The 13,640-nt window shown below is 45.7% G+C and overlaps 1 protein-coding gene across 1 annotated transcript; it reads right to left on the bottom strand.

The window, feature by feature from the left end:
- Positions 1 to 657: 657 nt before the first annotated feature.
- Polr3gl (RNA polymerase III subunit GL) lies at positions 658 to 10,782 on the bottom strand. The gene is made up of 8 exons (XM_090334135.1): positions 10,699 to 10,782; positions 5,543 to 5,709; positions 4,502 to 4,631; positions 3,444 to 3,512; positions 2,848 to 2,904; positions 2,138 to 2,211; positions 1,910 to 2,023; positions 658 to 1,325 (listed from the first exon to the last, which is right to left on the bottom strand). The coding sequence occupies exons 2-8, from the start codon at positions 5,666 to 5,668 to the stop codon at positions 1,239 to 1,241; spliced, it is 657 nt and encodes a 218-aa protein (XP_090190261.1). The 5' UTR covers positions 5,669 to 5,709; positions 10,699 to 10,782; the 3' UTR covers positions 658 to 1,238.
- Between the last annotated feature and the right edge of the window lie 2,858 nt (positions 10,783 to 13,640).

The following is a 13,640-nucleotide window of genomic DNA, read 5'->3' on the forward strand; positions in this document are numbered from 1 at the left end:
GTGGTGGAAGGCCAACCTGGAGCAAAGCAGCTCAGGGGTAACACCTAGGCCCAGAGTTCAAGCTCCAGCACTGGCACAATGAGAAACCACCACCACAAAACCTAAAACGCTGTTTCCAGGGCCCAGAGGAGAACAGCATTTACTGAATAGGGGTCAGTCCCTCCTGCTGTCTCACTTCTAGCGCCTTTCCGCCAGAACTTAATCTTTTATTTTGTAAATAAGGTCAGGATCAAGGTCAAGTGTGGGAAAGGAAGGCAAGCTCTTGAATATTCTCTGGCAGAACTTGGTTGTCCTCTATATGCAGGTGGGAAGGAAGAAAGGACAAGAGTTTTTCAATGCCCAGGAACACATTGAGTATACGATGCCCCCGGGAATATCTTCAGAGCCTAGAATTCTTCTTTGGCTTTATTCAGTTTTTGCTGGTGAATTAGACACAAGGCTCTCATGGACTTTCTGCACGGGCTGGTTTTTACCTTCCATCCTTAGATCTTAGCCTTCTGAGTAATTAGGATTACAGGCGTGAGTCACCAGACCCCCTCCATCCCCAACCCTGGGCTGTGTGTAACACTAGAAAAATAGAAAATGGTTCAGCTGGACATTCCCGTTGGACCTTCCATCTGCCCTTTCCTACCATGCTTCATGTTGCACAAACAGATCAATAAAAGCACTTTATTAAAAATGTGAAACCAGGGACCCGGGAGCGCTGCCTAGTGGTAGAGTGCTCCCCTAAAGCATGCACAAAGTCCAGGGTTCAATTCCTTGGTACCACAGGAAAAAAGCCAGAATTGGTTCTGTGGCTCAAGTAGTAGAGTGCTAGTTTTGAGAAAGCCCAAGAACAGTGCCCAGGTCCTGAGTTGAAGCCTCAGAACTGGCAAAAGAAAAAAAAAGTGAAACATACTTATCCTAAGTGCTCTCATCCCCAATTAAATTCACAGTGACCTGTAAAATCCAGGGAAGGGATCTGTATACAGTCTTCAGCTCCAACAACCCTTTCTTCTTTCTTCTATCCTATTTTAAAGACGGTAGTCTTTTCCCCTTTCTGCAAAGTATCAGAAGCAGATGGAGGAGCAAACAGCTATCTGTCACAATTCTCCACTCCTAGCTTCAGCTCCAGGGACCAAACAGTTTTTTTGTGTGTTTTTGCTTTTCACTGTCCATTAAACTAAATTATAAGGACAATCTCTATATCCCAAGTCAAGAATGATGAAAGAGTTCAGGATGTTGCAAAGGGCCTTTTTTCAGTATATGGCTTCATCCATATTGTCATCACTGTCACCCCCAAAGTCCTCTCCATTATCAAAATAGGACATGATGTAGTCAGTTTCCTGAAATGGAAAAGAAGTAAAAGTCAGGCATGATTTCAGTAACAGCTCTCCTCTGGACCAGGCCCCCTTTTCTCCTGATCACATTACTTCCTTCCAGTTGTAGGATTTTTTTTTTGGTGGGGGGGAGGAGCACTAGGTTTCAAACTCAGGGCCTCACACTCGCTAGGTAGATGCTTTACTACTGAGCCATACCTCTAGCCCTTTTTTTGCACCTAATATTTCTGAGATAAGGTCTCCTTTTCTGTCTGGTTGCATTTGCGGGTCTTATGCTGTGGCGTTATGCTTCCTCTTATAATGAGAACAGCAGATACACACGCAACACACCCAGCTGTTGTTTCAGTTGGCCTCCAGCCACGATCCTCCTATTCTTAGCCTCCAAGGAACTAGGATACAGGTGTGAACCACCAGCACCTGGCTGGCAGTTCATTGTTTGAGAAGAACCCAGGAACAGATGGATTTTGGGAGGCGCCTGCTCTTTTGAGGCACCATCTCCACTGGCTCTCCAACCTTCCAAGAAGAGTATCTATGCGCAAAAAGGTGAGAAAGAAATAGGAAGGGGACTGAGGGTCGAAGGTCCGCTTCACCTCTTCATGTTCTTCTTCATCATACTCCTCTTCCTCTTCTTCCTCCTTTTCTTCTTCTTCTTCTTTGTCCTCATCTTCCTCTGAAGTCACTTCTTCCTCTTTCTTCTCTAGGGTCTTACGTGAAAACAAATGGAAAAGGAAACATTCGGGTAATGAATAGGACAGTTTTAGGCATAAGAGGCCATGAATCGGGGAACCTGGAGTGCTCTAGGCATACTTTCTCCTCACCTCTAGTTTCTGTATTGTTTCTTCCTTGTCTTCTGTGGTCTTAGAGGGCCTCTTGGGGAGCAGAATGGTGGTACCTGAAGCAGCATCAAAAAGTGAATTATAGACATAATGTTTTATTTCATAAATGAATATGTATCTATGATATACAAACCCTTAGCCTAATTTTGATTATGTTCTAAAAACTAAGTGCCAGGGACCAGGAGTTTGGCCTAGTGGTTAAAGTGCTTGCCTAGCATGCATGAAGACCCGGGTTCGATTCCTCAGTACCACATACATAGAAAAAAGCTGGAAGTGGTGCTGAGGCTCAAGTGGTAGAGCTCTAGCCTTGAGAAAGTCCAAGGACAGTGCTCAGGCCCTGAGCCCAAGCCCAGGACTGGCAAAAAAAAAAAAAAATTAAAAAACAAAACAAAACAAAACCTAAGTGCCAGTGATTGTATATAGAGATTTCTTTCTTGAACACTTGTTTGTTAAACATGTCATTTGAAATATGATGTAAAAATCAATGTTAATAAATTCTTTAATAAAAAAAAGTGAATTATTAGGGCCAACACCCCTGGTAGCGCTTCCTGCAGCAAACGTGATGCTGTGCCGCCCTCTAGTGGCCACTGTGGCATCCAACAACAATTTGTGGACTTGAGTGGGCAGAGGGAGGAGTGTGGGAACCCCTCTCACTGATGAAATAAATTCCTTTCCTTTCCAAATACACTTACGTTCTTTCTGTAGCTTTCGCACTCGAATCTTTAGCTCCCGTGGTAGACGCCGCCAGTCTGGTAACAGAAAGAGTGTGGCTGTCAATAGGATCTGACCTGGAGTCTTTTATGAATGATGATTGGTATTAAAAAGGCCAAGGCTTTTACTTTGGGGGGGGAGGGGGTAAAGAGGGATGCGTGCACATGCGCACCAGTCCTGGGGTTTGAACTTGGGGCCTGAGCACTTGTCTCTTAGCTTTTTCTCAAGGATGGCACTCTATTACTTGAACCACAGCTCCACTTTTGGCTTTTTGGTAGTTAATTGGAGATGTGAGTCTCATGGACTTTCCTGCTGGTCTGGAACTGCACTCCTCAGATCTCAGCTTCTTCAGTCACTTGAATTACAGGCATAAACTGTTGGTACCCAGCTGAAGGAAATAAATAAAACTGGCTTGGATGTCTCTGGGGGGGCAGCATTTCTTATATTGGTTCCTCAGAGTCTTTCTGAGTATGGGGAAGATTCTGGTGATGGATCTGAATGCAGGAGGGGAGGGAAGGATGCTGAGATGGTTTGAGGCAGGAAACATCTGAATGAAATAATCCATGGAAGGACTTACCCGGGCTCCAGTCAAGGGCATTATCAATTGGTCCTGACATCTGATATTTGTCTGAATAACGTTCCACATCTGAAGGGGTCAGAGATCAAGAGTCAAAGTTCTGTCCCCAGGATGAGATTATTTCCATTCTCAATTCTGAGGAATTATCTGTCCCCTCACCCCAAACTCAGAGACTAGGGGCCCAATCTTTTAACTTGTCCCTTCCATACCCCAAATTATGGCAACTTTTCTTAAATATCTTGACCCAAAAGATTTGAATTTGAGGGGCTGAGAATTGGGCCTAGTGGTACAGTGCTTGCCTAATGCACAAGGAAAGTGGTTCGATTCCCTGGTACCACATAAATACAAAAAAGCCAGAAGTGGTTCTGTGGCTCAAGTGGTAGAGATTTGTATTTGAGTAGTAGTCCAGAGAACAAGAACCAGGGGTTCCTGGCTAACAGGATTGATTTTTTGTTTTGTTTTTTTGATCGGTTGTGGGGCTTGGACTCTGGGCCTGGACACTGTCCCTGAGCTCTTCAGCTCAAGGCTACCACCCTACCCTTGAGCCACAGTGCCACTCCCAGTTTTCTTGTGGTTAATGAGAAATGAGTCTCATGGTTTTTAGTGTCTATGCTGGATTTGAACCTCGATCCTCAGATCTCAGCCTCCTGAGTAGCTAGGATTACAGGCGTGAGCCCCCACGCCTGGATCTCTTTCAATTTTATTTCTCTTATTTATTTTTGTTTCTGTAATATTGACGAATCAGACCTAAGGCCATGATTGCTAAGCAAGCACTCTGCCAGTAAGCCACCTTCCCAGCCTTGGCCTTTCTTTTCCTGGTAGTATGTGTTTGAACTTAAGGTCTTGGACTTTCAAGGACTATGATTTATCCCTGGAGCACCGCCCCTTGCAGCGGCCCACACCAGATCATGGTCTGACTCCCTTTGTTCTCTGCTACCCAGGATGACTGGCATGAGCCTGTATGCCCAGCTTGTTTAGTGGAAATGTCTTACTAATTTTTTTTCCCCATCCAGCTGACCTCTAGCCATACCTGGCACAATGCAAGCATTTCAACTGACCTCTCTTGGGGACAGCTGGCCGTATGAAGTACGGGAGCTGCCGCATGGCTCCACGTAGCTCCTGCTTCAATGCTAGCACATACTCCCCTTCCTCTCCCGAGGGCAGAGGCACTGGGCGGAATTCCAAGGGCTAAGGAAGCAGAAGGGTTATCAGTTGAGGAAGAAAATACTGAAGCATAAACCTTAGAATGAATGAATCTTTGTGCCAGTACTGAGGTTAGAACTCTGGGCCTTGGGTGCCTTCCGTGCTCACGGCTGGTGCTCTTCTACTTGAGGCACTCTTCCACATCTGGCTTTGGAGGTCAGAGTCTCACAGCCTTTCCTGCCTGGGCTGACTTTGAACCGTGATCCTCAAGTCTCAGCTTCCCGAGTAGCTGGGATGGTAGGCGTGAGTCATCAGTGCCCACCCGAGCCCTTCAGTTTAACCCAAGTGTTCCATGATATTCTGTATTTTGAGAGCTGGAAAGCTGGGAGTGAGAAAGCCCAAGGACAATGCCCTGGCCCTGAGTTTAAACCCCAGGTCTGGCAAAAATAAAGAATAAAAAAACAGAAGTCTCCTATGAATTGGGAGGACAGAGAGAAGCAAGACTCAGATGGTATTTACTAATTCGTTTATGGGATTGGTAGGACTTGAACTCAGGACCTCTTGGGATTTTTTTTTCTTTTTCTTTTTATTGTAATTAGTAAAAGGGTTACATGATATTTGCCAGATAGAAGGTGCATTAATTCACATACATTGATACCCTTTCACATGTCTTGGTACCCATTTCCCTCCCCCCCATTGGGATTTTTTTTTTAACTTATGGCTGGTGCTCTACAATGTGAGATTAACAGCCTTTTGCTGTTAATCTGGAAATAAGAGTCACTTGCATTTATCTACCTAGGATAGCTCTGAACTGAGATTCTCAGATCTTAGCCTTCAGAGTAGCTAGGATGAGAGGCAAGAGCCAGTGGCCCTTGGGTTGAAGATCCAGAATTTATGCAGGCTCCCGCTTGGTGGCCAGGAGCACAGGGGGGTGGGGAAGGAGAAGAAGCACTCACAGGAAAGAGTGGAGAAGGCTGGAGGGTGGGCGGGGGCAGAGTATCCCCTTTCCCAATGCCCACAGCCTCCACGTTGAACGTCAGCTGGCCCCGGCCACGACCCCGGCCCCCACCCCGGCCGGCCATGACGGAGGGGGCTGGATATTCAGAGATCCAGGGAGAAACACCTGAGAAAGACAAAAACAAAGAGAAGACCATGGGATGATGGGATAGACAGGAAGCCAAAGAGACATAAGATGTGCAAACCTACAGTCTTCTCTCCAAGACACTGGAAAGACTAATCTCATTCAATAAATTTGACTGAGAAGGTACAGTGCCAGATGAGTAATTTCTGGAAATATAAACATCAATCTCAAGGGGAAAGATAAAGCCAACAGAGTATAACTGCAACACAAAGAAGATTCTAGGTTTGTTGTTTTGCTTTGTTTTGTTGCTTGAGATTTGTCTGAGATTCACACTCTCGCTTAGCATTTTTTTTTTTTTTTTTTTTTTTGCCAGTCCTGGGCTTGGGCTCAAGGCCAGCACTCTACCACTTGAGCCTCAGCACCACTTCCGGCTTTTGCTATGTATGTGGTACTGAGGAATCGAACCTGGGACTTTGTGCATGCTAGGCAAGCACTCTACCACGAGGCCAAACTCCCGGCCCCTCGCTTAGCATTTTTTCCACACATTTTTTTCCAGCACTCTACCACCTGAGCCACAACTCCACTTCTGGCTTTTTGCCGGGAGATAAGTCTTAATCTGAATCCTCAGATCTCAGCCTCCTGAATAGCTAGGATTACAGATGTGAGATACTGATGCCTGGCCTGGGACAGTGTCCAGGCCTAGAGTTCAAGCCCCAGCATCAGCACACATACAAAGCCAGCCTGGGGAGAAAAATCTGGGAGACTTAATCTTCAAAATACCCACCAATAAGCCAGGCTCTAAAGGCATGGCCCAAATAGTAGCAAGTATGAGGCCATGTGTTCAAATCTCAATGCTAGAAGAAGGAATAAATGTTTTGCTGAAATACATTACATTGGACTGAACTGAGTCCTAACTAGGTTTGGAGGCCAGGCAGAAGGAAAGTTCAAAGGCTGGATGTAGGTGGTAGAGTGCTTACCTACCATACATGAAGTCATGGGTTCAATTCCTTGGTACCACATATACAGAAAAAGCTGGAAGTGGTGCTGTGGCTCAAGTGGTAGAGTACTAGCTTTGAAAAATCCCAAGGACAGTGCCCAGGCCCTGAGTTCAAGTCCCAGGACTGGCAAAAAAAAAAAAGAAAGAAATGCAAATAGTCAGAAACATCCGTCTTAGGAATAGGGATGTTTTGTCAATATGTTTCCTTTCCATCAGTCTGGCAGTGGTAGTTCACACCTGTAATTCTAGCTGTTCAGGAGGCTAAGTCAAGCTCACACCTGTAAATTCTAGTTACTCAGGAGGCTGAGATCTGAAGTTCATGATTTGAAGCCAGCCCAGGCAGGAAACACTGTGAAACTCTCATCTCCAGTTAATCACTAGAAAACTGGACGTGGTAGAGCACTTTCCTCCCTGCACTAGCTTTGAACCACAATCCTCAGCTCCCAGGTGAGAGAGAGAGAGAGACAGAGACAGAGACAGAGACAGAGACACAGAGAGAGAGACAGAGAGACAGAGAGACAAAGAGAGACAGGCTTTACCATGTAGCTAAAATTCCTTAGTCTACTGCCTAAGTTTCCCTAGTGCTGAGATTGTACCACCAGCTCATGTTTTCCCTTTTGTTTCTGCTGATACCAGGACTTGAATACAGGGCCTGCTAATTGCTGGGTGTTCTCAAACATTGTTGACACTATCGCTTGAGTCTTACTTCTCACTCAGCTTTTTATTGGTTAATTGGAGTTGAAGTCTCATGGGATTTCTGGTCCACAGTTGGCTTTGAACCTCTCTGTCCTCCAGGTCTCAGCCTCCTTAGTAGCTAGGATTATAGCACCACTGAAGATTTTAAGAACGTGGCCAGGAGTTTGGCCTATTGGTAGAGTGCTTGCCTATCATGCACGAAGACCCGGGTTCAGTTCCTCGGTACCACATACATAGAAAAAAAAAGCTGGAAGTGGTTCTGAGGCTCAAGTGGTAGAGCTCTAGTCTTGAGAAAGTTCAAGGACAGTGCTCAGGCCCTGAGCTCAAGCCCAGGACTGGCAAAAAAAAAAAAAATAATAATAATAATACAAGTTGTATACTTAACAAAAAAGTTTCCCAAAACAAGTAATAAAAGCCACAGAATAACAAAGATTGTTAAAAAAAGAAAAGGAGTTTAAGAACAATTTTTTTTGTTGTTGTTGGTTTTATGAGACTCTTATCTCCACTAAACTACCAAAAAAGACAGGAGCAGAGCTGGGGCTCAAGTAATAGGGAACTAGCCTTGAACAAAATAAGTTCATGGATAATACCCAGGCCCTGAGTTCAAGTTCTAGTATAACCATCCTCCTAATGACACCCCCCTACACACACACACACACACACACACACCACCACAACAACAACAACAACACTATCAATGCCAGTTCATTAATTATACAAATGTGTTATAATACTATAGCCCAGTAACAATGGGAGAAGGACAAGCCAAGGACATATGGAAATTTTAGGGTTAGGTACCATCTACTGTTTGTTTTTTAATATATATTTAAAAATGTATTCATTACAATAAATAAGCAACAGTTGTGAATTCATAAAAGGTTGGGAATACAGCCAGTTAGGGTTTACCTAGCGTGCAAATAGTTCTGGGTTTGATCCCCAGCACTATGCGAAACCACAAAATACGCAAAGAAGTAGTCGGAAGACTAGAAATAAGTACAAGGTAATCTGTTTGGTCAAAACACAGGAAAGTGCTTGAGACTCTTAGTTACAATTAACCACGGAAAACTGGAAGTGGTTCTGTGGCTCAAAGTGGTAGAGTGCTAGCCTTGAGCAAAAAAAGAAAAAAAAAAAGCTGAGGAACAGTGCCCAGGCCCTGAGCTCAAGATCCATGTCCAAACCCACTCTTCCCAGCCAACCACCCCCCATATCTTTGAATTTTAAAAAGGTTCTCTGTGTGTGTGTGTGTGTGTGTGTGTGTGTGTGCCAGTGCTAGGGTTTAAATTTAGGACCTGGATGGTGTGTCCCCTGGCTTTTTTTTTTTTTTTTTTTTGCCAGTCCTGGGCTTGAGCTCAGGGCCTGAGCACTGTCCTTGGACTTTCTCAAGGTTAGAGCTCTACCACCTGAGCCTCAGCACCACTTCTGGCTTTCTTCTATGTATGTGGTACCAAGGAATCGAACCCGGGTCTTCGTGCATGCTAGGCAAGCACTCTACCAGGTCAAACTCCCAGCCCAATCCCTTGGCTTTTTCACTTAAGATAGTGCTCTTCCACTTGAGCCACAGCCCTATTTCTAATTTCTAGCTTTTTAGAAACTACAGATGTGTCAAGGACTTTCCTGCCCAGGCTGGCTTTGAACCCTGACCCTCAGTTCTCAGCCTCCTGGGTAGCTAGGATTACAGGCATGAGCCACCACGCCTGGCAAGAAGCAGTTCTTGAAGGATCTGCAATAAAAATTCACACTGGGGCTAGGGATATGGCTTAGTGGTAAAGTGCTTGCCTCCTATGCATGAAGCTTTGGGTTCGATTCTTCAGTATTACATGAATCTGTCCAGAGCCAGCTGAGACAAAAAAAAGCCATGAGACTCATCTCCAATTAATCACCAAAAAGCAAGAAATGGAGACGTGGCTCAAGGGGTAGAGGGCCAAACTTGAGTGAAAAAGTTTAGGGACAGCGAGTGCCCAGGCTTTGAGTTCAAGCACTAGACTTATAGCTAAAGAATGCTCTAGGAGGTGTTGGAAATGCACTAGATATGGCCTAGTGGTAGAGTGCTTGCTTAGCATGCATGAAGCCCTGGGTTCGATTCCTCTGTACCATTTACACAGAAAAAGCCAGAAGTAGCACTGTGGCTCAAGTGGTAGAGCGCTAGTCTTATGCAAAAGAAACTCAGGTATAATACCTATACCTAGGCCCTGAGTTCAAGCTCCAGGACTGACAGTGAGAGAGAGAGAGAGACAGAGAGAGAGAGACAGAGAGAGAGACAGAGACACACAGAGAGACAGAGAGAGAGAGACAGAGAGACAGAGAGAGAGACAGAGACACACACAGAGAGAGAGAGAGAGAGAGAGAGAGAGAGAGAGAGAGAGAGAGAGAGAGAGAGAGAGAGATTATTGTCTTACATTGTGTCTGGCATAGTTAGTGGTCAATAAGTAGAAATGAATAAGTCCATAAATTCTATGGACCTTCCAAAATTGAGACCTTGTGATTCATAAAGCTTCTTCTCTGGTTCTTGCTTTGTGCTCCTCCTCCCACACTATGAAAGTAATAATGAAACACCAATATCACAAACCACTAATTTAAAGGAATTTCATTTACACTGTATTGTCTTTCATTGTTCCCTAATTACCTAGGAGTTTAAATTGTCTCTCCAAGAGTACAAATCAGTCTCCCTACCCCCCCCCAATAAATTCCATTTTATTAATACTACAAATTAAGTATCAGAACCTGCCCTACTAAATTTTATATTCTAAGCATATTGGTATTAAAGAAACTCACACTAAGTGCTCTATTGAAGGTATGCATACAATGAACCTGGCACCCTGGCAAGGCCTATAATACCAGCAGTGGGACATTAATGTAGGCGGCTAAGGGAGGAGGACCTTGGACTCCAGGCCAGGGTGGACAGTAAGACCTTGAGAAAGAAAAGAGAAACAGAGAGACAGAGACAGAGAGGAAAATGCAAACGGCACCGTCAAACTGGCAGAACAATGAATTCTGCAATAAATAAATAAATAAGGCTGCAAGCTACAGGTAGGCGTTGCTATTTCCGCGGTCTTGATAGGTAACGGGGCTTTGTCAACCGCTCGGACCGGCGACCTCGTCCGCACAGTCGGGGAACCGAGGGTCAGGACCAGCCTTCCCCTCGCGGGTATCTGTCCCCGGTGATACCCGGTGCCCACGGGAAGCCCCGGTTCTCCACTCCGCGGTGGGAGCGCGGGAGGGAAAAGAGGACAGGCAGCCGGAGGGAAGGCGATCCAACAGGCTGCCGGCAAACGGGGCTGGTCTGGCCGGCGACCCCAGGCGGACTGGGCCGGAAAGTGCGGACCGATCGAGGTCCTTACCTGGCGGCGTCCTCGCCCCCAACGCCGGGCCCAGGCCGGGGCCAACTTAAAATTTGCTCCTCTTCCTCCAGCGGCTGGCGTCCGGGCCCGCCTCCCGAGGCACGCCATTGGTGGGTTCTCCTAGCCAATCAGGGACAGCGGAAGCGGGAGGGAGGCGGGGAGAGGAGTGGGGAGAGGCTCCGCCCACCCGGAGCCCGGGAGGCGGGGGAGAGCGCGCCGGAACTGGGTCTGGGGGCCCGGGAGTCTCTGGAGATGGGGTGGCAGGGTCGCCCGCAGGGGGCTTCTTCCGACCTCGCCCCTTTGAAGGAGGCCCTTGGACGGCAAGAATCTGCTGAGAGAACCTGGCGCTCAGATCTCTTCAAGGCAGCCTGTTTCTGGAGCGTGCCCAGAGGGGCCAACCGAGGGAAGTGACTGAAGAATGGACCTGCCTGCACTGCCGGCCTGCCGTCCAGTCCAGCCTTCCTGTCAGCCCACCTGGGCTTCTCCAGTGGACTCTTCTTTTCTTTTTCTTTTCTGTTTTTTTTTGTGGGTCATGGGTCTTGAACGCTGGGCCTTGGGTGCTGTCCCTGAGCTCTTCAGCTCAAGGCTATGCCCTACCCTTGAGCCAAGCCCCACTCCCCGTTTTCTAGAGGCTAATTGGAGATAAGAGTCTCAGGTCCTTTTGTGCACTGGGCTGGCTTTGAATCTCGATCCTCAGATCTTAGCCTCCTGAGTAGCTAGGATTACAGGCGTGAGCCACCACGGCCGGCTGGACACTTCTTTTCTTTTTTCTTTTTTTTTCTTTTTTATTGTAATTAATAAAAGGGTTACATGATATTTGCCAGATAGAAGGTGCATTAATTCACATACATTGATATCCTTTCACATGTCTCTCCCCCACACACACTTCTTTTCTAAAAGTGTTTTTTTTAATTTATTTAAAGAATTTATTAACATTGATTTTTTCCATCATATTTCAAATGTCGTGTTTAACAAACAAGTATTTCTAAAAGTGTTTTTTTCTGTGGGCTGTTTTCCTGTGTTTTGGGAATGGTTGGGGTAGAGGGGAACCTGAGAGGCAAGATTGGGAAACCGAATGTTTTCTGCATTTTCCAGCCCCAGCGTGAGTGTAAGGGCGGGTGTGTGTGTGTGTGTGTGTGTGTGTGTGTGTGTGTGTGTGTGTGTGTGTGTGTGTACTGGGTCTCGAACTCAGGGCCTAAGAGCTGTTGTTCCTTAGCTCTTTTTTGTTCAATCCCGGTGTTCCACAACTTGGGCCGTGGCTCTCCTTCTGGATTTTTGGTGATTAACCAGAGATAAGTCTCTTTGACTTTTCTCTGTGGACTGGTTTTGAACTATGATACTCAGATCTCAGGCTCCCAAGTAGCAAAGATTACAGACTTGAGCCACCAGTGCTAGCCTAAGGAGTCCAACTTTCACAAAAGACAGAAATAAAGAGTTCAGAGTGAGAGGCAATGTAGGAATCAGGCAATATTCCAGATGTCAGAAAATGACCTCTCCACTGGGAGACTCTAATAAATAGGTATAGGGACAATGTTTTTGGAATAGGACAAACATTTATGAACTTAACTTTCTTTCTTTCCTTATTTATTGCCAGTCCTGGGGCTTGATCTCAGGACCTGAGCACTGACCTTGGACTTTTTTCCTCAAGACTGGTGCTCTGCCATTTGAGCCACAGCACCACTTCCAGGTTTTCTATGTATGTGGTACCTAGGCCCCAGTCTTCATGCATGCTAGGCAAACACTACTACTAGTTCAAACTCCTGGTCCTATTTATTTATTTTTGTCAGTCATAGGAATTGAACTCTGGGCCTATGCAGTATCCCTGAGCTCATCAGCTCAAGGCTACCACCCTACCACTTGAACCACAGCATCACTTCTGGTTTTCTGGTGGTTAATTGGAGATAAGAGTCTCACAGACTTACTTTTGTGCCCTGGCTGGCTTTGAACAGTGGTCCTCAGATCTCAACCTCCTGAGTAGCTAGGATTACAAGCATAAGCCACTGGTGCCCAGGTGAACTTTCTCTTTTCTTTTCTTGCTAGTCCTAGGCTCAGGGCCTGAGCACTGTCCCTGAGCTTCCTTTGTTCAGGGTTAGCACTCTACCTCTTTGAGCCACAATACCACTTCTAGCTTATTCAGTTTATATAGTACTAAGGAATTTAACCCAGGGTTTCATGCATACTAGATAAGCAGTCTACCACTAAACCATATTCCCAGCCCTGGAGAACTTTATTGACCTGATAACCACAAGCTACAAGAAAATAATAGTAACTTGGTGCCGACTCTTATCTCTAATTAGCCAGCAATTGAAAATGGAGCTGTGGCTCAAGGGACAGGGTGCCAGCCTTTAAGGCCTTTGAGTGAAAAGGCTAAGAGTCAGTGCCTACGCCTGTGTTTAAGCCCTGGTACCAGCATACACACACTCCAACAAAACAATTATCATTGCTACCTTGTAGAGCTGTGTGAAGATTAGAGATAATATATATATATATATGAAGCACTATGCCATAGTTGGCAGTAACAAGTAAAAATAGGTAGTTTCCCTGAAAATATTTCTCTCTTCATTCCCCAGAAACATTATTTTTAGTCTCTTGTGTCTGGCGCCCTACAGCCTCTGACTTATCTAGGATCCTAGGTAAGCTTTCCAAATCCTGGGTTGTTTTGTTTTGTTTTGTTTTTCATCCCCCACTTGGCTTGGTGCTTTCCAGCTGGACACAGATTCACTTCTAAAATATGCACATGGAAGCTATGGTAACCATAGAGACAGGGCAGGTGGCAAGAGGAGCCAGAGACAGTAAGAGATACCAATAGAGAAGACAGGAAGAGAGAAGACAGAGGAGTGATTTGGACAAGGACCTTCCAGCAAGACAGAAGATGAAAAGGCAGAAGATAGAAAATGAGTTTCAGCAAAAAAGATTAAAGAAGCTACACATGGGGATACATG

The sequence above is a fragment of the Megascapheus bottae genome, chromosome 6 (genome assembly GCF_031878675.1).
Source record: "Megascapheus bottae isolate mThoBot1 chromosome 6, mThoBot2.hap1, whole genome shotgun sequence".
NCBI classification, from domain to species: domain Eukaryota; kingdom Metazoa; phylum Chordata; class Mammalia; order Rodentia; family Geomyidae; genus Megascapheus; species Megascapheus bottae.

Bases quoted from the DNA above. Each gene is read 5' to 3' on its own strand.
- Polr3gl (XM_090334135.1), bottom strand. From the start codon at position 5,668: ATGGCCGGCCGGGGTGGGGGCCGGGGTCGTGGCCGGGGCCAGCTGACG. The intron at 3,513-4,501 runs GTCAGTTGAAAT...TGACCCCTTCAG, and splicing joins GCCAGCTGTCCCCAAGAGAG to ATGTGGAACGTTATTCAGAC. The intron at 1,326-1,909 runs GTGAAGCGGACC...TTTCCATTTCAG, and splicing joins ATGAAGAAGAACATGAAGAG to GAAACTGACTACATCATGTC.